The following is a 21,894-nucleotide window of genomic DNA, read 5'->3' as shown; positions in this document are numbered from 1 at the left end:
AGCACACTAAAAATATAACTTTCCTGATGCACACTTACCTTTCCTGGACTTTACCACCGTCATCTCCCAGGGTGACAGTCACAGTGTTGACATAGTCTGTGTCAAATGTCATGTCATTATGATGAAAGTCAGAGGTCACCCAGCCCACCCACACATTAAATGGCTCCTGTCCTGGGAGAACCCTCACTGAGTAGTAATACTGAAACAGAGGAAGGTTAAAAAGTGTCATTATTTGGTATTTGCACAAAGGGGTTATTGCAGCAGGTGATTACTGTACATCTAGCAGCAAAAAGCTGATCAATATGCAAATGCCCTGCAGCAGATTTTGTTACATTCTGAAGCAGCAAGGTGTGAAAATGCATTTTGCTATTGCTCTCATTATTTCTAGGTTAAGTGCAGGTCATTTCGATATAACAGTACAAACATTCTTAAGTGTAACTTTCTTTCTTTTTTTTGTAAATTCTTTAGTTATTTGATTTAGACGTGATAAAAAATATTGAAGCCTTACTCTGGAGCTCTGGATGAGGTGGTCACAGATCTCTTTGTCAACTACAACATCTTCGAGAAGCCGTGCAGATGAGTTGCTGCTGACGAGGCCTGGTTTAGTCCTCTTCAGCAAGAACCTTACAGAACAGAAACGCACGCATTACTTCATTTATGCCTCATTTTATGAGAAGTAACTTGAAAAAAGCTCCTTTCTTTACCCCCAAATTATGCACATGGTGTAATTTTCTTCATTTCAGTTTTTCTGTGACCTACCGCTGTTTCAATCTGGATGTTTTGTCTTGGCTATGATCCTTATGGTTGAGCTCGTCTCTTGAGCCAGCAAAGCTGTGAGCCGACTTCATAAGCACTTCAAAGTCAGAGTCCACTTCCTCCTGCTCTTTCCTTCCTGGAAAGGACAATGGGAATTAATTAGAGTGAGGCTTATAGAAGATTACATAGAACCGTTTACTAAGGTCAAAGTGTTAGAATGCCAGTAATCTGGATTAATTACAAAACATCAGCTGTTACGACCTCACAAACCAATTATTTTGTTTGATTTTACTTTACTAATGTGAAGCAACACTGAAAAAAGAAAACAGTTAATTACTTCAATTGGTAACACTTAAATTAAGTACGTTCTGTCAAACTAAAGTGAGCAAGATGTTATGATTTAAAATCACTTCAGTAGGTATTTGAAATTTAGGTAAAAAAATATATAATTTGCAAACTAAAGTGTGAATTAACTTATTTCATGTACTGTAGGTGTTACCAAATGGAGAATTTTCTTTCTTTGGAAATGGCAAACAAAACACATCCTTTGTAAATTCCAGTTCTTGGCAGCTAACTTTAGCACATATAGCACACCCAGCTATGATATGATGTAATACCATGTGAACTTGGAGCGGGGCTGTTGGCTGCTACTGGAAGCACATTCGCTGCAGGGCTTGTGAGGACAGCAGCACAGCCAAGAGACATGCTGAGCCGGTAAAAGCCCATCTCACTGCCTCCACCACGGTGTGCAAACAACTGCTGAGAAACCCTCAGGCTGGATACAGACTCCACTGAACCACTGGTTTTAGTGACCTTTAATAAGATATGAACAAGATTTTCATGTTTAACCAGCATTTTTCACAACCTTGCGTCCAAGTGAAATCCTTTATTGAAATACTGGAAAGAAAAATTATTATTAATAACCAGACTACTGTAGAAATGAACCTTAAAATTGTGATCATCAGGTAGTATGGGGGTAAAGTGAGGTCTTCCCCAACTCATCCACAGAGATGGATCTCTGGCCATGTTGACAGCAAATGGCTTAAAGCCCTCCTGCTGACCGCACACAGCAAAGTACTGCAGTGAGTCCATGTGGCGACCCAGGTTCAGCCTCCCCACCTGATTAACTGCAACACTCACCACTGGCAACACACCTAAGAGATATGGGGAGATACATAATTAATAAATAGGATAATTTGACTAAATACATTCATAAAATTATATTCTGTATGGTTACTTTTATCAAGAAAGGTACATTACTGCAGAGGTGGGATGTAACAAAGCACAAATACAAAGAATATCCTACATTTGGACACAAATATCTGTATTTTGTACTCCTTACATTCCCAAAACAGGCTTGCTTATTTGTAGTGTACAGTATGTGAGAGCAGTTATCGATTTTTTTTTTATTACAGTCTCTGCTCGGCGCCTTCCCAACAGCAAGACTGATTTCAAACTACACGAATGACGACATGACATTTAAGACGTAAGGATCATCTACCGCAGAGAAAAGGAGTGACCAGCAGAGACATGAATGAAGAAATTGAGCCAGGGAACATTGCCAATAATGAAAAGCAAGAAGCAAGACATTCACCACAATGCATCAATAAACGAAGACAACTATTTCATTTTGTGGGCCCCAAAAAATTCACTGTTACTTTTTACTTTTATATCTAGTACACTTCAGAGCCTGTACTCTGATTTTTAAGAAAGATGAATCAATAATTCTATTTTTACCAGTCTTTTTTTTCTTTTTACTAAGTATCTATGCTTCTACTTACATAAATAATGTGAGTATTTTTGCCACCTCTGCAGTACTATGGCTTATGATCTTTCAGTTAAATAAACTGCACAGTCAAAAACTCTTCCAGACCGTCTCTGATATCAAAGTCCTTTGCAGCCAGCTCTGATCCTCTGTCATTAAACAGCACTTCTCCATTCAACGTGACCACCATGGTGCATTCATCCATGTCCACCAAACATCCCACCACATCTCCTCTCTGCCATGGACGGCCCAACAGTTCGCCGCCCTGGTGGTACCACTGAGCCTGAAAACAACATATTCTTTCAGGTAAAAGAACTCATCTCAGAAGATCACAGTAAGATCAGGTTAAATACAGTTTTAAATATTCACTTTGAATATTGTTTTGTCTAGACAGGTCTTACAGATGAGCTGAATAGTGCTGTTAATACAAGCATGCAGCTGTAGCTAGAGCAGTACACTTGGAAATGTTCACCTCAGATCCATCAAAGACATATGCCTGGTCATCTGAGCCGAGTTCTTTATCTGGACAACAGCCTGGTCTGGCCCAGCCCACTCTCATCTTCCCTGCTGTCAGTACCTCAAATTCAAAATACCACTTCCCCTGGGTCACAGCGTAGGATTTATCTGGTCGGAACACTGTGTATTTCTCAGCAGAGAAGAGACGTGCATTTGATGATGTGGCTGGAAACGTAAGAAACAGAGAAAATATGGTAATGTGCAAAATAATAACTGATTTGCATTCAGAGTGTATTTTTGCAAGACAACGTTGACAAATGTGACGCTATTTACAATGTTCATGCATTATTTTTATTTAACTTTGGGACATACTCTGTTCCTGGTTGAGGGGTTCCAGGCTGTAACCGTAGGCCAGCAGGGTACAGACGGCCTCTCTAACACTCTCCCTACCCACTCTCTTACTTCTTTCATCAAGAAGGCTGTATGGCACGAGGTAAGGACTCCGCTTGGCTTTCACATCCTGGTTATACAGAAGCAAAGAGGAAAACTGGGTGACTGTATTTGTCAGCAAATTTTATATAATTTATTTGATTTGCTGAACATGCAGTTACTATGTACATTTTAGTGTTGTGACAGAGTATACACTCAGCCACTTTATTATGTAGATCTGTTCAGTTGCCTCGTAACACAAATACAAAATCACCCAGTCGCAGTGCATTTGATAATGACAGTATTTGATTTTCTGTGTGTTTTTGAATGCGGCTCTCAACAGATGGAGGATTTTGATTTAGTTGGTAGATGTTAAACTCTTTTGTTGTCAAAGAATTATTCATTTTATATCAGTGCAGATTTTACTGTGGGATTGAAATATTCCAGTCAGAGAAGAATAGCCAGACTGATTCAAAATGATATAAAGGCAACAGTAATTCAGATAACTATGCATTAAAAACAAGGTTTGCAGAAAAGCACAACACGTAAAAAATTTAAGCAGATGGACGACAACAGCAGAAGGCAATACCAGGTGCCACTTCTAGCACTTTATTTAATGTTCTCTGTACCGATCAAAGTGCAGATCCAGAAACTATATTTTTCACTGAAATCTAAGACTCATTTTTAATAAAAACATGATGACTGTATTATAACAGTAAACCCACTGTTCCTCTCACCAGTGTCTGATCAGTGTTGTAATGAAGCGATGAACACAAACCTGCTGGGGTCCATATGTCCATCCCTGTTTGATACGCTCTCTGGCCCACACATTGTGATCATTCTCTGCCAGCATGTTAACCATGTCCTCATGAGACGAGCTCAGAGTAACCTGGCTCAGGTCCACTGGGGCAGGTCTGTAGCCACCGGGCTGCTCATACCTGAAACAGAGGATAAAAAAAGGACAAGACAACGTAACTGACATTCAGACATTACTGTCAAATGAGTAGTGGTCAAGTAGTTGTTCTTTTACAGGATTTGTGAATAAGGGCCCCAGACAAAATGCAATTTAGGTAATTAAAACAAAGACATATATACATTAATAATATTAAAACATGACATTTACATACTTGGTGGCTAGTCTCATGTATTTGACTCTCTCCACAGCATTGTCATCAGTCAAACCAAGGTGGAATCCAAGAGCAGTGAGAGTCCTCCAGTGCAAAAACACACAGAAACATTCACTAATCCAGAAAACAAAATAATCAACAGGACCACAGGATTTGCCTAATATACGATAATGGTAAAAGACCTCACCTGAGTGTGTCCTGGGCCACCTGAAGGTTGTGGTTCCTCTCCTGCTCCGGCAGCTTGGAGAACTCCACAATACAAGGGTCATGTCTTTTACCCTCATCTCTAACCTGTTTGACATAGATGATGGGCTTTTTTAACTGCGAGTAAAACTGTAGTTAATTGGATTACTTAGGTTTCTTAATCATTTCTGCATAACAAATGTATTTAAATTATTTATTATTAAATAAATTAATTTTTTCTCACAGTTCCATGTGTCCATCCAAGATCAATCTTGTCCGTCACCCACAGTTCATGGATATTCTCAGCCATTTTTTCTCGTATGTCCTCAAGTTGTAAGGGCAGATCTATCTATTAAGGACATACAAGTAAACTGTTAACACTTAAACACGTCTTCAAATTATATATAAATGAAATGACAACCCTTTGTCTTGAGTTCTGATTTTTACCTTACTGATGTCCACTGGTGTTGGAGTGAAGGTAACTGGAGTGACAGGTACTGCGGGGCCGATGAGCACTTTAATCCCCTTTCTATAATCCAAGATGTGTTTCCAACATGGCTGTACCTTCAGCTTGACTCTAGGGAGCAGTGCCTCTGTGCATGGAGCAAAACTAGGTGGTGGTAAGAAGCGAAATTCACCATGTCTTCCCCCAAATAGAAACCGAAATCTGGTGTCCAGAGATAAGGAAGACATTTATTGTACGTACTGAGGACCTTATAAAGACAAAAACTCAGACAATTGTCTCCTCTACTGACTTGACTCCAGCTGAGAAGCTGACCACAGGATGAAGAAGACCATGAGCACTGAAGTTTTCCAGCATGCCCTGCACAGGTAGACCATTGACCCGGTAGGAGATGCAGGGAGCTGTGAGGTCAAGACAGCAGCTGACCACATCGTCATTTTTCAGCAGGTGGGGCCAGGGAGAGTTCACTCTGCGGCCCACACAGCCTAAGAGGAGAGACCCAGGCATAACTCAACTCTCTCAGTGAAAATCAAGACACAAATAAGTGTGGCAAAACATTGATAAGATTAAGAGATTACCAATAGTAAGTAAACATAATATTAACTTTAATTAAGATACTTATCTGGGCTAAGCGTCATTTTTCTGGCAGAGGAAAAAACAATTCTTAATTCATTCTAAATTCCCAAACTACCCCCAACTATTTTACTTTATACTTTGTTCATTCAACTAAAAGGCAGTAAGCCTTTGTATAACTTTCCCTGTGTTCTGAATTAAACCTTAATGTGTCTTTAACATATCTTTGTAAAGTGGAGCAGTTGCAGTAACCTCATTGCTGCTGCTGCTGCTAAGATATTGTCACGCACATTCTCTGTCTGTGCAAGCATAAGGAACAAACTGTAACATGTTTCCGACTCTCCCCTTGAATTATTAAGTGCTGAACAATGGAGGTCAATGACAATTCAATGGCTGATAAAATATTCAGGACTTTATTAGGGTGGAGAATTAAAAACGATCAATTTCGCAGTCACTCTTGATCATACATGTTCATACCCTATGCCTCAATAAAATAATTGCAATATGATGGATTTTTAAATCAATATTCCACATTCCGTTGTTTGTCTTAAAAGGAACCTGGTCGTTTGTGGAATAATTTGATAATAAGTTGATTTTTTTCAACTTGAGTGGGACTATATGACGGCTTGTAATAAAAATCCAAACTGTATGTATTAAATTCTGTTTGTCTTTGTCCAAACCTGTATTCTACTTGGTCTATATTCTGATAAAATTAAACTGAAGACGGAAATATGGTTCTACATGCAGTGTGCAACCTCCCCTATATTAAACTAAATCCAGTGCACTGTACATTTGTACACTAAATCCTGTATCTTATCCTCACCAGACCAGAGGTGAAGCCCATCGAAGCCATAGGAGCAGAGGTCGTCTCCCACCCCATTTCCCCCCCAGCCATCTCCTCCTGTGGGTCTGGGGTAGAAGCCCTCAGTGCAAGCCCAACCAACACGCAGGTGAGTGGGCTCAGGTGTGAGGAAGGGGTCAACGTGATCTACAACCAGCTCATAGTACCACCTCCGAGGCTGAGCTGAATCATCCCCCATAGCCAGGAAGATATTTGGTCTCACACTGTGGTAGTGAAGTGTTCACAGGAGGCAGACAATGGAAAACAGAGACAGAGGACAGGATTAAAGGCCCAATATGCCACATTCTGTCTCACAAGATATCAGGAGACAAATGTTAATTATGTAAATATACAGTGGAATACTAATGTCTTGAGCAGAGAGTGACATCTCACTGCTCTGTGAGTCTGACGACCTGTCAGAAATTCTAGCCACTGTATTCAAATATGCTGCATTCAAATGTCCATGTTCAATTTATATTTGTATAGCGCCAAATCACAACAGACATCATTTCAAAGTCCATTATTTCATAGGAAGGCAGAAACCTTATTACATACTACAGATAGAGGAGAAGAGCGACCCGACAGTTCACACAATGAGCAAGCACAAGGCGTCACTGGAGGGAATAAACTCCCCTGAAGGAAGAAATGTCAGATAAAAATTTGAATTACCCTTGAACACAACAGTCAACACAATGAGTAAAAAGTCATGCATGGCACGCAACTCAGTACTGGAGATATCATAAAGTAGTTTGAAGTGTTCAGAGTGACTTCTAATGAAAACTCAGTTGGTAAAAACTAAAAAAAACTTGAATTGACTTACTTGAATTGAATTGATTGCTGGCATTAGCTGCAAAGTTGTTCTACACTCGATGTATGTACAGTGTGTGTTGTTCACAGCTGTTGCTATGTTTTACAGTGTGTTTGCCTTTAAGGGTTCGGTATACTAACTTACAGGACCTCTATAGCCTCACCAAGTTATAAATGGTATGGTAGTTTTTTTAGTATAATATCTTTCTTACAGTGATTGACATTCTTTTTTGATTAGAGTATTGACAAAATGTTGAAAAACAGAATGATATGATTGCAACAATTTTACATTTTACAATATGGCCCTGTGCAGGACCACACACTGCATTTGGCTTGTGCAGGACATGTTGTGCCTTGTGCAGCCCACACAGAGAATAACTCAATCATGTTCACATAACTATTCACTGCTATAAATATATAAATAACAAACACACAGCCAGGGTTGTTCTTTTGACCTTACACTGAAAGTAAATTACCCAAGAAAATGTGAACTCAGAGCATGAGACACAATAACAAGGAAAGCGAACAAGAAAATCACAGATGTGTTGCTTGAATTAAATTTGACCAACAGTGTTTGTAGAATAAATGCTAGTTTATGTCGGGACGATAACCTTTCCCTTAACAGAGCTTGTGTGACATTGAAGACTTGGAGACAAAAAGAGGAACTTGAGGAAAATGGCAAAAGGACAAATGGAGAAGACTATAACCTGGTTATGATGATTGGATAATAATGGATAAGAAGAATGGATACAGACAACAAAAACATGTGACATAGAACATCTGGAAGAATTGGCAAAAGGGAGAGGAGGAGATGGAAAAGAGAAAGAAACTGTGATGAGATGAATGAGAGCAGATGTGGTAATGAGACATTTAGTTCAACAAGAAGTGAAAGTGATAGAATGAGAAATGGTTCAAGCAGGAGGAGAGAGCTGGGGAATGGACTGAGCAGGTGTGAGGAATATGAAACAAAATAACCTATAAGGCCAGAGGAACGAAATGGGCTGTTGATAGAGAAAAGCGTGATAAAAGAAGGCAGATGCTTTGGAAGAAAGGGCACACTGAGTAAAAAAAAAAACCAAGCTTAAAAAGGAAAAAGAAATTGGAAACTGCATACAAGTCTCAGACTGACACTGTGGGCCAATATGTTGAGAGACACAGGAGGAAGATTAAATATGATATAAAAATAGAGAAAGGAAAAAAAAAATATATCCAAAGAATAATAGCTTATTTTTCCAGTCTATTGGAAAAGGCTGAGATAAAGACCAGTGCTCTGACATCAATACGTTTTTGGTCTGCTCTATTCAGCAAATTAAGAGACAATACTGAAGGACACAAGTAATTCTTCAATTAACTCAAGTATGAGAAGTTATAAGTGTTTTACTGTGCAAGAAGCTCAAGTATATCTTGTATCAAGGATGTCAGTTCATCAACTCAGATGAAAACCTTCAAGGGCACCAAGGCGTGCTACAGTGAGAACACTACAGTTCACTAAACAAATGAATGAGGGGGGGCTGGGGGGTAAATGACATCATTCAGTGATTCTTCAAGAGTAAATAAAATTGAAGGCAAGATAAGATGCACTCCATGTGTCACAATTAGTTTCTTATAATTGCTTTTTTGTGTATCTAGCTCTTAATGCAAAATTAGTGACTAAACAATGAGAAGAAGCGGAGTGAATGCAAGAGAGAAAAATGACTCAGCAAACACAAACACAAAATGGTTCCGTTTATAATAAACAGTCTAAATTGTACCTGGTGACCTGATTAACCAGACGTGTTTGGAGCAGCAAGTCTCTGTCTGACAGCAGGTTGTCGCAGATGTGGTTCTGATTGGACCGCACTGCCACACCATTGCACACACACAGAGAGCACAGCACCTCTAGTACCTGGGAAAACAGCCTCATATTAAGCAACGTCTCAATAAACAACTCACATAAATGATTCCACATTTGGGGAAACAGATCAACAACTGCTATATTTTAGCTGCAGTACTTGTTTGTGTTCTCACATTTGTGAAACACTGACATAACTTCATAAATCATGTGATACATTTAAATGAAGTTAATAAAGAATGTAGTTTTCCTGCATAAACAAAAAAAAACTAAATGTGAATGAGCTGCAGCATTTCAGCCAATAAAACGTAGTGGCATTACCTTTTTTAAACACTGAAATAAATCATCCTTACATACACTACCTTATAATTGCATCCATGCTGGTCAAGAAATGAGATGATCGAATTAATGTGTCCTTCTTTGATGACATTGAGCGCTTCAGGACTTTCCACAAGGATACAGTGTAGAACCTCCAAGGCTCCTGTACGTGACAACAAGCAAGTGCGCATTACAGTATGAAAGATAGTAAGCATTATCACTAGATTTTGCAATGATGCTGAAGTAATGTGGAGCAGAAAAGATTCTATTTCACTACATCTTATATTTAATGTACCTTTATTTAACCAGGAAATTTTAGATTAAAATGCACTTTTACAAAATAAACCTGGCCATGATAATAGGAAAATTACAATCATATGTGATTGTCATTCAAACATAGGCCTCTCAAGAAAAACAACCACATGACTCCCTGAGCAGTTATACATTTGTCAATGGATAGGAGTGTGTCTAAATATAGCTCATTTTGCAGATTATTCCATTCCTAAGGTGCACGGCAGGAAAAAGCAATTTTCTCCCCAATCTGTCAGAACCCCAGCTAAATTAAAAAGACAAAATGAGACAGAGGAGGCTACCAAGGAAAGCTGGAGTTTTACCCAGTAACACTTCATAAATAAATATTTACCACTGCTGTTGTCTGTGAGTGTTTAGGGATATCCAACCCACTGAATCACTAAGAATGTTTTGCAATTGTAATGATTTGTTGTGACGCAAGACACACTGAATCAAGGCTCTGCAACATGGAGGATGTCGCATTCATATAAAATGTTGTTATTTATATAGCCAAGTACTTCTATGAGGACACCCTTTCAATGCACTAGCAATGAGACCTAAACGTGCTTAGATCATATAAGAGAACTTAATAGAAGACTATGACTTTTGTTTCTGAGCATTTATCATTTCTGGGCATACACAGCATCATCATTGATGAAAGAATTCGGCAACTGAAAAAAGGATTTTTACAAATTTAACCAACCAGAAGAGGCCTCCATTTGGTCTAGTCTGCTGATCAGCCAGTCCAAAGAACCAGAGAAATGTGCACAGTTCACACGGTTCCCCCGGATCAAAGCAGCTGCAGGAGAAAAAAAATAAACAAATGTCAGGACGGAGCTCAGGATTCACGATAAACAATGTTTTTGGCCATTCATTGGTCATTTAAGATGGGTAATATAAGCAAAATGTTGCATGACAGCTCAGTGGCTATTTAAGAGGGTAACAATGTTGTTTTGAATCAGAGGCAGCAGATAATCAATGCTGAAGTATTAGCACTTAAAATAAAAAAAATGCTATTCAGCCAAATATATTGCACGGGTGCTAATTCTCACCCAGTAGCTCATAGAAACGGCTGAGGATCGTCTCCCACTCTTCTCCCTTCTCACACTGAACAGCTTCAGCAAAGTGAGAAGAACTACTGTACTGGTGCAAGCGATCAATACAGTCGAGGACCAAAACTATCACACCCTGAGAGGAAAAAGGGGTTACTTAAACTTATGTAAAAAATAAATTAACATGAAAGGCCAACACATGCATTGAAACAAATAGATTTACCTCTTCCTGAAACAGGTTTTGGCGACTTTTTACAGCTGTCATGATGTTCTGTTTAGCTTCATGGCCCAGCTCGTCCAGTGGAGGCTGGAAATATTTTATTAGATCCTGCAGACTGCACATCACAGTCTCCATCGACAGGGTGACATGAGGTAGGGTTCCTTGATGGCTACATCCATCTAGTTTCCTTCAGAAAATTACAGAGTTACAGAGCAAGCAACCCTGGATTTGATACTAACCACTATGACTTACATTCTGGGCTCCTTATCTGAATCAATGTTAGAGTTTCTCATTGGTCATTGAAACGAGACACACATAAATGCCTAGAAAATACTTTTTTAGGGTAAAAACCCCTAGAACAGAACATCAGCAATGCACAGACAAGTTAGTAAAGCAGGGTCCACAATCTTAGATTTTTATATTCCCCACTTTTTCCAAGCAGGGTACATTTATGATAATGAGCTTGAGAGTGAAAATAAAGCTTTTTGAGTATCAGACTCATGCGTGATTCTATATGTCTATTTCCTCTCAGTTAATTACATAACAAACGCATTAAATGATTCCCACAGAATAAATAAATGTCTGTTCTGTCTGAAATTCACAGAAAATTAAGAAGACATTTTTGTAGGCATTTAAGTACAGCTATACCTTGATATTGTAACATGATATACATGAATATTAATAGTATTAGTTATCAGTTTTTGGTCTGATGGATTTAGTGGTTTATCTCCTCCAAGGATATACGGTATATACAGTATGTCAGTGTTGTAGCCATCAATATCCAAGGGAATGAGTTGGGTATTCAGTACCTGATGAAGCGAGTAAAGAGGAGAATAGCACTCCGAATGAGTCTGGCAGTGTGAGATTCTTCCCTCTGAGAACGAGACAGTGTCAGCCCATCGTCCATATGACCCTCACTGTGCAAAATGGCCTGGAAACACATTATTTGCAATTACTTCCACTTGATGTTTAAAATGTGGTCCAATAAAGGTCCAAAATGTAATAATGTCTGTTGTCTAAAGCACATGTGAAAAGGCTTATACAATAAGAATGTGACACGCTCAACCTTTAATCTTTGTCTGTATAAGAAATGTGCCTATACCCTTTGCTTAATCAATATATTCTGTAGCTAAGCTTTACCTTTCGCTGAGTTAATCTCATGCGTGAAGAATTGGCGTCAGTGGATTGGTAGGTGAGCCACAGCCCAGAGTAAACATGCTGGACATAACACATGGAATCTCCATACTTGATCTCTGGGATCCCCATACCATCAGCACCAGTCTTCATGCCAGAGTCAGTCTTCTCCTGCAGACAAAAATCTGTCATTAAGGCATCATAAAATAAGTTTCTGTGACATAAACATGCTACGATAACGACCTATGATAAGTCTCCAGTCTGAAGACGGCATTAAAATACAATAAATTGTGTTACGAACCAAAATGTAGAGTAACTCTTTTTAGTAGCAGTCTAATGTGACTTCTGACCTTCGAGGAACGGAAACAGAAGGAGGTTGTGTCGATGTCCGCTTTGTCCCGATCGATGAGCTGCAGGCCTTTCTCCTCCGTTAGACCCAGGTACCGCCCAGTAGTAACATGGCACAGTCTGAAAGGCTGCCCCCAGCATGTATGCCTACCACTCCAACTAAGGAATATCCAAGAACATTCTATTTTTTTTTGCTTCTTTAAAAGAAAATTGAACCGTCTGCTGGATTTACACTGCAGGCAAAATTGAATTGTCAGTGACATTTGGTTTTCCCTCTTTATTACTGAAATGGCAGGGGGGACAAACAGGAGACACACAATCATGACTTGACTCTGGGACAAACAAACATCGTTCCAGTAATTCTGGACACAGATATAAAAAAATGTGGAACCAGCAGCAGCATGTGTAATACAACACGAAGTATGGTTTTAATAACAATTAAAGCTACAGAGTGTGATTTTTGTTGTCATTATTCTGCCTCTGTTTTGGTCCTTGAGAACAGAAACATAATTTATATGATGCATCCCTCATCTGTGAATGGGCTCTGTCAAGCGGCATTGCAGGGAAGGGAATGAAATGTTTCATCACGGTACACTGCTGACAGTAGAATTCACTTCTGAAATGTTTTATCAGGGCTTCTTTGTGTTCTTACCCACAATGATTTGTTTTCGCCCTCTCGCCTTACATCAAACAAATCAAATACAAACAAATAAACACTGCAATACTGAGAAACACTGATTAAGCCTAACAGCTCGGGCATTGTGTGAACTCATGTCAATGTATCAGCCAATCCCATGTACACTTACACAACACGGAGAATCTCGAGCCTCCATAGAGAGCGGGCATGGCTGGAGACGGATCCAGTTTCATAATGCATCATCCTGCATTGAGAAAACAGGACATGAGCTATGATTAACTACATAATGTTTCATATGGCTGGTTATTCTTTTGAGATAACTGACCTCTGCAGCTCCTCCCCCTGCTCTGAGGAGGGAACTGTCAGGCATGCGTCACTGTGGCTGTGGAGCAGCCGTAATGTGTCGCCCCCCTTCAGGTATCCTGGAATTAGCACAACACACACCAGAAGAGTTTTCAACTTAATCATATGTTTCACTGCTTCTTTGAGACGGAGACAGACATTTTGTCAGATATAGTATATATCCAATAAACCAAGCAAACTACTCATAGAATAATAGCACAGAAGGGTATCTTTAACTGTATAAGTAGAGGTTTTACAGTGAATATCATGACGCATCATTAAATTAAAGATTCTTTTAGACATTTGCTGTATTTTTATGTAGCTGGAAATTCCTTTGTGATATTTCTTAGAAACACAGCTATATTTAGTATTAATTATTTTAGAGACTGAACTTTTTTCCCTTTCTCTGGTGTATGTGATGTGTTTGTATGCAATGTTCTTCCCCAACGTTGGGACTGGTACCTGGCTCAGAGGTTTTGGCTCACTGGTGAATGTATGTGTTCTGTTCTACACTTATGTTTCCACAAAATACAGCAAAGAGCAGAAAGTACTCTTTTGTTAAATAATCTGTCTTCAAAATTGGACTGTTTTTTGTTTTTCTGATTTACTAACAATGTGATGTAGGACTTAGTTTGTGAGTTAAGCTGATATTGATATCTTTATAACAAAGATTTGACAAAGCCAAAAGTGGATAGCAGGGATAAACAGTACTGGTGCCAGCTGCCAGATCTTTGCGTGTGTCTATGCATTTATGTATATGGTTCGGATCCCGGATCCCCAGAGGGCTTTTCTGTGTGTAGTTCTCCCAGTGTGCGTATAGGTTTTCTCTGAGTACTCCAGCTTCCTCCCACAGTTCACAAACATGCAGATTGTTTAATAAACACAAATTGACCATAGGTTCCAGCTCCCGCTGCGACCGTCATGTGGAGGATGAAGCAGTAGCAAATGAATGCATGAATAATGTGCCTATATAAGTAGCAACTACTTTGACTGCACCTCACATTTATTTTTGTGACTAAGACTGAACCTTTGTTTTAAACGTATGCTTAGAGAACAGCAGTAAAGAAGATGGAAGAATCTTGCCTTGAGCGACTCCACCCCCAGAGCAGATGGGAGCAACACTCCAGAGAGTCTGCTGGAAGGCTGCATTCACAATCAGGCTGTCACTCAAGCTTCTGTTGTCAAATACAGTACCAAAGGACATGTGCTGGGAACAAATGAAATGATAATGAAAAGAATTAGCATTAAATACAGTTTAAGTCTTTTTATTAAGCGTGGAAGGAATCAAAAGAACGTTTTTACCACACACAAAGCTCAAAAGAAAATGGAAAAGAAAAGCACACACTTATTTTACCCACTTCAAATATTTAATTTATATTCTTTTGTTATTTCTTTAAGTGGATTAGAATAATGGTGTAAATCAGATTGTTTCAAGAGTAAAACTATTGGGCCATCATGTCTCACAGTTATTTATAGCAGTCTGTCCTCTGGAGTAGTCCCTGTGAATCTTAAGCAGCCTTTACTAAAAAAAACCTGGACTGGACCCTGCTGTTTTGGCAAATTACAGGCCTATCTCTCATCATACTCACCAGATACCTTTCTGAGGACACATTGACCAGTATAAGGTCATCTCCAACACGCACCTTCTCACCCTCTGACCTCTGTCGGGATGCTGGGTGTACAGTCCACCAACATGTCTCACCTGATCCACACAGAAAATGCATACACATGACATGTAATTAATTACATTTAAATTGTGCAACATCAAAATAGAACTACATTAAATACAAATGCAAAAAAGACCTGCTATATCCTCTTGCAGCCCAACATCAAAAGCAAGTTTGTCTGTTGAAGACTGAGATGCAGTCAAGCAGCATAGATACTGGAAATAAAAACAACATACTGTATGTGTCAGTGAATATGAGAAGAATTTGTTCAGAATAAGTCATGAAAAATATGGAAAATAAGTCTGAAAACCTCACATTTATATCAAAGTTATGTCCGGGTGACTTACCATGCCACTGTACGAATGTTGGAATAACACTGCCTGGCCATAAAGAAGGGTACGATGGCTTCCTCCAGCTTCAATCTGTAAAATACAATCACAAAATATATTAGGACAAAAAATAAATACTAATATCAATTGTCAAGAATGGCATCCATTTATTTGCTTGTTAATGTGTGTGAATATCAGCTGTTCTAATATGGTTTATTTATTTTGTCACTGTTATTTGGTTGAGTTATGAGAATGTAATATTTCCAGATCAGTAAATATCTACAAATCCTTCTTTTGCTGAAGTATATTAAAATACTATAGAATTACGATGCATTAGAAGAGAAAAAAAAAGAGAAGAGACTCACCTCTGCAGCCAGGTGCTGGCTGTGTGCCAGCCTCTCTTGCAGGGCTCGGACAGAGAGACACTGGGCAAGGACAAAGCCACATACAGACAAATCTGGCGGTACATTCTAGTAGAAATAAAAAGGACAAAAGGACAGGAGAGCATATGTCATTGAGGCAGCTTCATATCTGTCAAGTATGTCCATAAGATCATAAGAAAATTGAAAATGTGGTTTCCAAATTTGAAAGAAAAATGAGGACTATATCTGGTACAGAATACGAAAAATATAGTCCATACAGTTGTAAAAATATACTGGAAATAAGATAAATTAATTAAAAAAAAATAATAATTATATACATGTACTTGCAAACCACCGAGACACAATTGGGAGATATTCATTAAAATGTATTATGTGCAAGTTCTTGTATGGGTTTTGGATATGGCTACCAAAATGCAGGTTCCATGTCAATAAATAAAGTCGATACGCTACAAAACTTTTGCAAATTCTGCTAAAAGCGCTCTCGTGTGTACAGGCAATAAAGAGTTAACATGGTGGTGGCGGTGTGTGAGAGAGAAAATTAAGAGTTTAAGCACAACAGGGAGACTGGCCTAGGTGCTCCCAGCCGTGTTAATGAACTCCACACAAATGCAAAACAAACAACAGGTAGACGAGAAGAACTAGGGAAAACACACACAAAGCGGGCACTACTGGAGCAGGAGGGGCCGTCACAAGTGTGATGATGAATGACAAGTGAAATCCACTGACAAGGAAGGGAAAAGTGCATCATTGATGTGGAATGCTTCACCTTGCAGTTTGACGTGGACTCCAGCCTGCACAGTCTGCTGCCAAATCCCTCTGCAGCAAGACAGAGCTTCACATGTTCCTCCTGGGATGTTAAGGTACTCTGCAAAACCACCTCATCTCCCTTGAAAAAAACAAAAACGAACACACACCACGTGCTTAAGTATTAAAGTTTCCAACATATATATATATCTACAAAAAAGAGCCAGTTCCTGGAGATTCTGTTGTTTGTCTGTGAAGGTCAATGCTGATATAAATCCAATATAGGCCACAATTATGACAAAACAGAGAAATAATATTGGTGCTGCCTTGGAGCTCTCTCTGAAATGTATTCTTGTCAGCATTTTGGACTAAAACATAGCAACATTAATCTGTATTTTCAGGTACCCATCCAATACACCCATTCAGTCCTAGAATATACAGTACAATATGACTTAATGTTAATCAATTATTAGATTGACAGATAGATGGATCAGTATTTTCACTGTGTTTTAGGTGATTAATTCAGTATGTATCAGGTGATTCAATGCATAATAAATGGGAGGAACCAATTAAAATGAAAGGAAAATACCCAGACAATATATTGTGTGGTCAGTGAAAGACTCCATGTCATACTGACTTGCATGTCTTACTATCAGCAAGACACAATTCTGAATCTATTCTTGAAGCATGTACTGTATACTGTATCTCCCTAAAATGTATCTTATCTTCATTTCAATGCCAGGGGATCACGCCAAATTCAAATCTATTTATGGAGCTGAAGAGAAAGGACAACAGATAACTGGTCTCCAAAGTCGAGTCAGGACTTCCAACACCTCTCTGTACCCAGGCTGCATACCTCCATATTGGGAAGATATGACACCGTCTGACCCCTAATTCACCTTCTTTCCACTGTTCCTATCATCAGGGCTCTGCAGGCCGTCAAACACACTGAGCAACACTGAGGCACTGCACAGCATTCAGATGGTGAGAAAGGACTCAGCACTTCTTAAAGGGACATTTGGCAAAAGGAAATTCTTAGCACCACATGACTTAATCCAAAATGTCAAAAACCATGACAAAATGGTAATGGTGACGCATGTTAATCTGGCCACAGCATGCTTTCAAAAACCTTGGTTTGAATTTGAATTATTTTTTAAGTAAAAGAGGAAAACTTTGCCTAAAACACAAGACTAATTTATAGATTTATTATGAAAATCACTGGCCTTCATTGTCAGACAGGAAATGAGAACAGAAAGCCTCCAGGGGAAGACTCTGCTGGCAGCACTAAATATTTTCCTGAGGAGTTAATGATCTCCTTCGCTGTAGTTTCAGGTCTTATGCTACAGCACATGATCTTCCCATTTAGAGGAAAATAGATGATAAAGCACAGTACATCTGGTATCATGCAATAGGAGCCTGGTTGTAAGTGACATCTTGCAAATTGCAAACCTCAAAGCTTCAGAACAGGACTTCAGATTCCTATGGGTGACATCACTACTCATTTCCAGTTGGTTTAATCAGTGGAGCTATTATGTTTCGTATGTCATTTACAAATTAAGCTAATCAGGAGACAACAGTTCTGGGTGGCTTTACCGCCTCTGCTGAACGATTGCCTGGGGGATTTCCTGCATTTTATGTATTAATGTATGACACAGATACCTACAATGTAATTTTATATTGTGGATCGATCCTACACTGTGACTTTACGGTGGGTGTTGGGTCTGCATCGCTGCTTGTGTGTCTCATATCCACACCAGACACATTCCCTGCTGTGACATGTCCTTGTCAGAGGACAAAGATAACAAGCTGTGAGAGGACAAGCTACAGTACAACTACAGGACAGTTTCACCTTGCGGTTGAGATTAAAAAAGCCCATATTTAGCTTATAGTCCATAAACAGCTTAAACTATAAATAAAATGTTATTGTGATTGTTTAATGTTGGCAGGCTTGGACATAGTTAGTTGTACTACCAGCTGATACAATGAGGAAGAATATACTGAAGATTTGACAAATTAGGTATTTTAATCTGAAATGTTGCCACTAACAAAATAATGTACTGTACATTTTAATGAACGTACATTTTATATCCTGACAAAACTGTGAAGTTGTTTCCAAGCATAGTGTGTAAATTTCACTTGAAAGATTTGACCTGATTACCTGGAGATTTGAAACTGCTTTTTACTTAATGACTAAACTGTTTTTACTTTAATGTCCCTCTTTAATTTGATACAGTGGCTTATTTTTCTGTACGTTTTATGTAAGTTTGTCTACCTGGCCATAAGTTAGGTTGAAAAAAGGTTAAAAAATAAAAAAATATCACTGTCCTTTTCTGCTTGTTAGCCAGCTAGTTAGCTAGCTTAGCTAATTAGCTACTAATTAGCTGAATTTTAAACTTTAATTACACAGCATATACTGTACCCTAATTTAAGTAACTTCATTACTTACATTTGCGATGTAATGCCATACACAAGGTGGCGTTGTGAGGTTAACAGCTTATAAAAATAATGTTGCTGGTCTAACTAATTTCTAATAATGTTAAAAAAAAATTAAAAAACGCTGACTCACCGTCCGTAGAAACTGGAATTCATCATCTACATCTCCAGAGTCTCTCATTATTATTATTGTTTAAACCAAAGGCGCCTCATTAGAGGAGCTGTAGCAACTTTGATGGAGGTGAAGGAGATAGAGAAGGGGACAAGAGAGGAGGAGAGAGGCCCAGGAAGTTGTGGAGCAAAAACAGCTGTAAATGTGTGGGTGGAGTCTGACTGATAATGTCTTCTGTCACTGGGACTTATAATAAAAGTTGTAAATATATACCAACAACAGGTACAAGGAATTTGATATTCAGCAAAAGTAAAAGTGTTTGTTTTGATATATAGTTCACAAAGAAAACATTTTTTTGATGCAAAAAAAATCTGTAAATAACAAATACAGATAAAAAAATAAAATAGAGTCAAAATGTTAAATAAAAATAACATGTAGACAATTGTAATTAAAGCTTATATATAATAAAATGTTGAATGGGGGCCGTATGTGGTCCACGGTCCGCAAGTTTGAGACTCCTGCAGCAGAGCCTGATTACAGCATGTTGCACAAGTTTGCTTTACTCCAAAGTTGCAGCAGCTCCTGTCTGAACACGCTGTTCATGAATTATTTATCTATCAGTGGATAAAAGGTGTCTTTTCCGCCTTGTCAGTAGTAACTTAGGATTCCAGAGCTAGTGTGTTTTGCACATTTTAAAATATTTTTAATCTTAAATGTGCAACATTTGTTCAGTAAAAAACACGAAATTTGCACATTAATTGTCCTTTTTTTTTCTTTAAATTCAAAAAATATTACAGTTATTAAAAATTGCTATAATTTCCTCGAAGTACCTGTTTGACAAAGTCTTAAAGTGTCTTTAGTTTGGCAATTCTTTTTTATTATTATCAAAACCAGTTGTGATGTCATATACCGTAGATGTTTGATCCACATCAGATAAAAACACTGAAGGCAGTTAGTGAAGTAGCTCTTTTGAGTGAATAAATAGTGTTTTTTACAATAGAAAACGTGTCAAGAAACTACAATGATTAGCTCCTTTTCACAACAACTTTTCAACAGCAGTTGAAGTAAAAACAGATAAACTGTGTATTAAGACAAGGCATTCAATATATTCTTGTTAATTATAGGGAACATAAGATCAATTTCAATTTTCTTACTTGACTTTAGACTTTGTAAATGCTGAGTTGTCACTTTTTTTGATCAGCTATGACTAAAAAGACAACAAAAAATCGATCCGATCATCTGAGCAACAGTAAGCAAAGCAAACATGATTCACTCATGAAGACATAATATATCATTCAATCATCTGCCCCCAAAAATCCGACCCGCACACAAAATATATCAGCATCTGACGAGCTGAACACCTTCTCTCTTCTCAGAGTATCCGTGTCTATTTTGATTAGATGACCTTTCCTCCTGTAACACCCACTTAATGGAATAGGCTGATTGTCCTGACATTTGCTGACCACATTCATTCTCCTCAAAGAACAAAGCCTTTGAGTTTTGCCATCCCAACATTGAATATTCTAGTCCCTGAGAGGCGACGCGCTATGAAAAGCTAAATCATTAACACATTTTTCTCTCCATCCTGCAATTGTATGTGACAGAATGGAGGAATAATTGAACTCGCCCAGCACAGACCAATTCACCTGTTATCTTGCCACAGTGAGAATATGTGCTGATTTATTAAGCCCTGGTATTATTAGCCTTTTCTTTTACTTCCTTATGGGGACAGAAAGAATTCGACAGGATGGAAACATGATCGTGACTGAAAATATAGGAGTCTTGCAATGCTTTTTTTTTTTTTTTTTTTTTACAAATCTAGAGTTAACCTGTATTTAAAGCCAGGGGAACTAAAAATGCAGAATGTACACTCACAAGCTACTTTATTAGGTCTTCAATTGCTTGTCGATGCAAAAGCCCATCACACGACTGAAGCTCAGCGCATCTCGGCATAGAGACGTGGTCAAACTGAGCATCAGAATAGAGAAGAAAAAGTGATTTAAATTGAATATTAGTCCAAAGAAATAGAGAATATCCAGAGAGCAATAGTTATCTGAGCAAAACTATTGTGTTGATGCTAGAGGAGAATGGCCAGACTGTATTTTAAATGATAGAAAGACAAGAGAAAATAACATTGTGTCCTGTGTACCTAATAAAGTGGCCATGGGGAAACGCAAACTCTGATTTATCAGGTAAAAATAACTATTTGAACCAGTGTTTGAATTAGGCACAAAGAACAAACTCACTGAATTTGTTAATTACGCAAGCTGTTAACTGCCCGAGTGTCTTTATTTCCCTGCTCAAAAATGAAAATAAATCAAGCAAATAAATCTTTCAGCCAAAAATGAGAACTCCTCTTGGACCCATGTGGTGATAGAGTATATGATTAGTTACTTTTTTTCTTTTAAAATCCAAACAATGTGTTAAATTACATTAAATTACCATTTTCAATTTTATTGTGACAATATTGTGTAAAATCAGACACAAATTTGTTCGTCAGTGGTTAATTTTTCAGATGAGCCTTACAGAGTTAGTACCAATTGTTAAAAGGACACAGAACATCAGCACGTTGGGTTAAATCACTGCCAAATATTGCATGTATGTTTTATGATTTTAAGTATGGATATTATATAAATAAAATTTAATAAAAAAA

At 38.3% G+C, this 21,894-nt stretch overlaps 1 protein-coding gene across 2 annotated transcripts in view; it reads right to left on the bottom strand.

Annotated features, from left to right (window-relative positions):
* LOC131473936 (ryanodine receptor 2-like) overlaps positions 1-19,364 on the bottom strand; it is a 66,497-nt gene extending 47,133 nt beyond the window's left edge. For both annotated transcript variants that reach the window (XR_009242250.1, XM_058651558.1), the window contains exons 1-32: positions 19,263-19,364; positions 16,719-16,838; positions 15,935-16,039; positions 15,588-15,662; positions 15,377-15,455; positions 15,163-15,275; positions 14,657-14,780; positions 13,557-13,653; positions 13,401-13,475; positions 12,597-12,753; positions 12,253-12,417; positions 11,922-12,043; positions 11,116-11,299; positions 10,893-11,028; positions 10,544-10,639; positions 9,594-9,712; positions 9,152-9,285; positions 6,576-6,817; positions 5,472-5,664; positions 5,164-5,383; positions 4,961-5,065; positions 4,721-4,824; positions 4,534-4,617; positions 4,185-4,344; positions 3,350-3,497; positions 2,994-3,202; positions 2,630-2,804; positions 1,702-1,910; positions 1,374-1,569; positions 760-892; positions 509-623; positions 39-199 (exon numbers count right to left, since the gene is read on the bottom strand). Coding sequence is in view for 1 of the 2 variants with exons in the window: in XM_058651558.1 (XP_058507541.1) it covers positions 39-199; positions 509-623; positions 760-892; positions 1,374-1,569; positions 1,702-1,910; positions 2,630-2,804; positions 2,994-3,202; positions 3,350-3,497; positions 4,185-4,344; positions 4,534-4,617; positions 4,721-4,824; positions 4,961-5,065; positions 5,164-5,383; positions 5,472-5,664; positions 6,576-6,817; positions 9,152-9,285; positions 9,594-9,712; positions 10,544-10,639; positions 10,893-11,028; positions 11,116-11,299; positions 11,922-12,043; positions 12,253-12,417; positions 12,597-12,753; positions 13,401-13,475; positions 13,557-13,653; positions 14,657-14,780; positions 15,163-15,275; positions 15,377-15,455; positions 15,588-15,662; positions 15,935-16,039; positions 16,719-16,838; positions 19,263-19,310 (4,403 nt within the window). In the remaining variant the exon portion in view is untranslated. The remainder of the gene's footprint in view (positions 1-38; positions 200-508; positions 624-759; positions 893-1,373; positions 1,570-1,701; positions 1,911-2,629; positions 2,805-2,993; positions 3,203-3,349; positions 3,498-4,184; positions 4,345-4,533; positions 4,618-4,720; positions 4,825-4,960; positions 5,066-5,163; positions 5,384-5,471; positions 5,665-6,575; positions 6,818-9,151; positions 9,286-9,593; positions 9,713-10,543; positions 10,640-10,892; positions 11,029-11,115; positions 11,300-11,921; positions 12,044-12,252; positions 12,418-12,596; positions 12,754-13,400; positions 13,476-13,556; positions 13,654-14,656; positions 14,781-15,162; positions 15,276-15,376; positions 15,456-15,587; positions 15,663-15,934; positions 16,040-16,718; positions 16,839-19,262) is intronic.
* Between the last annotated feature and the right edge of the window lie 2,530 nt (positions 19,365-21,894).

This window comes from Solea solea, chromosome 15, assembly GCF_958295425.1.
Source record: "Solea solea chromosome 15, fSolSol10.1, whole genome shotgun sequence".
Lineage (NCBI taxonomy): Eukaryota > Metazoa > Chordata > Actinopteri > Pleuronectiformes > Soleidae > Solea > Solea solea.
Note: the sequence above shows the minus strand (reverse complement) of the source record. Positions and strands in the feature narration are given on the sequence as shown.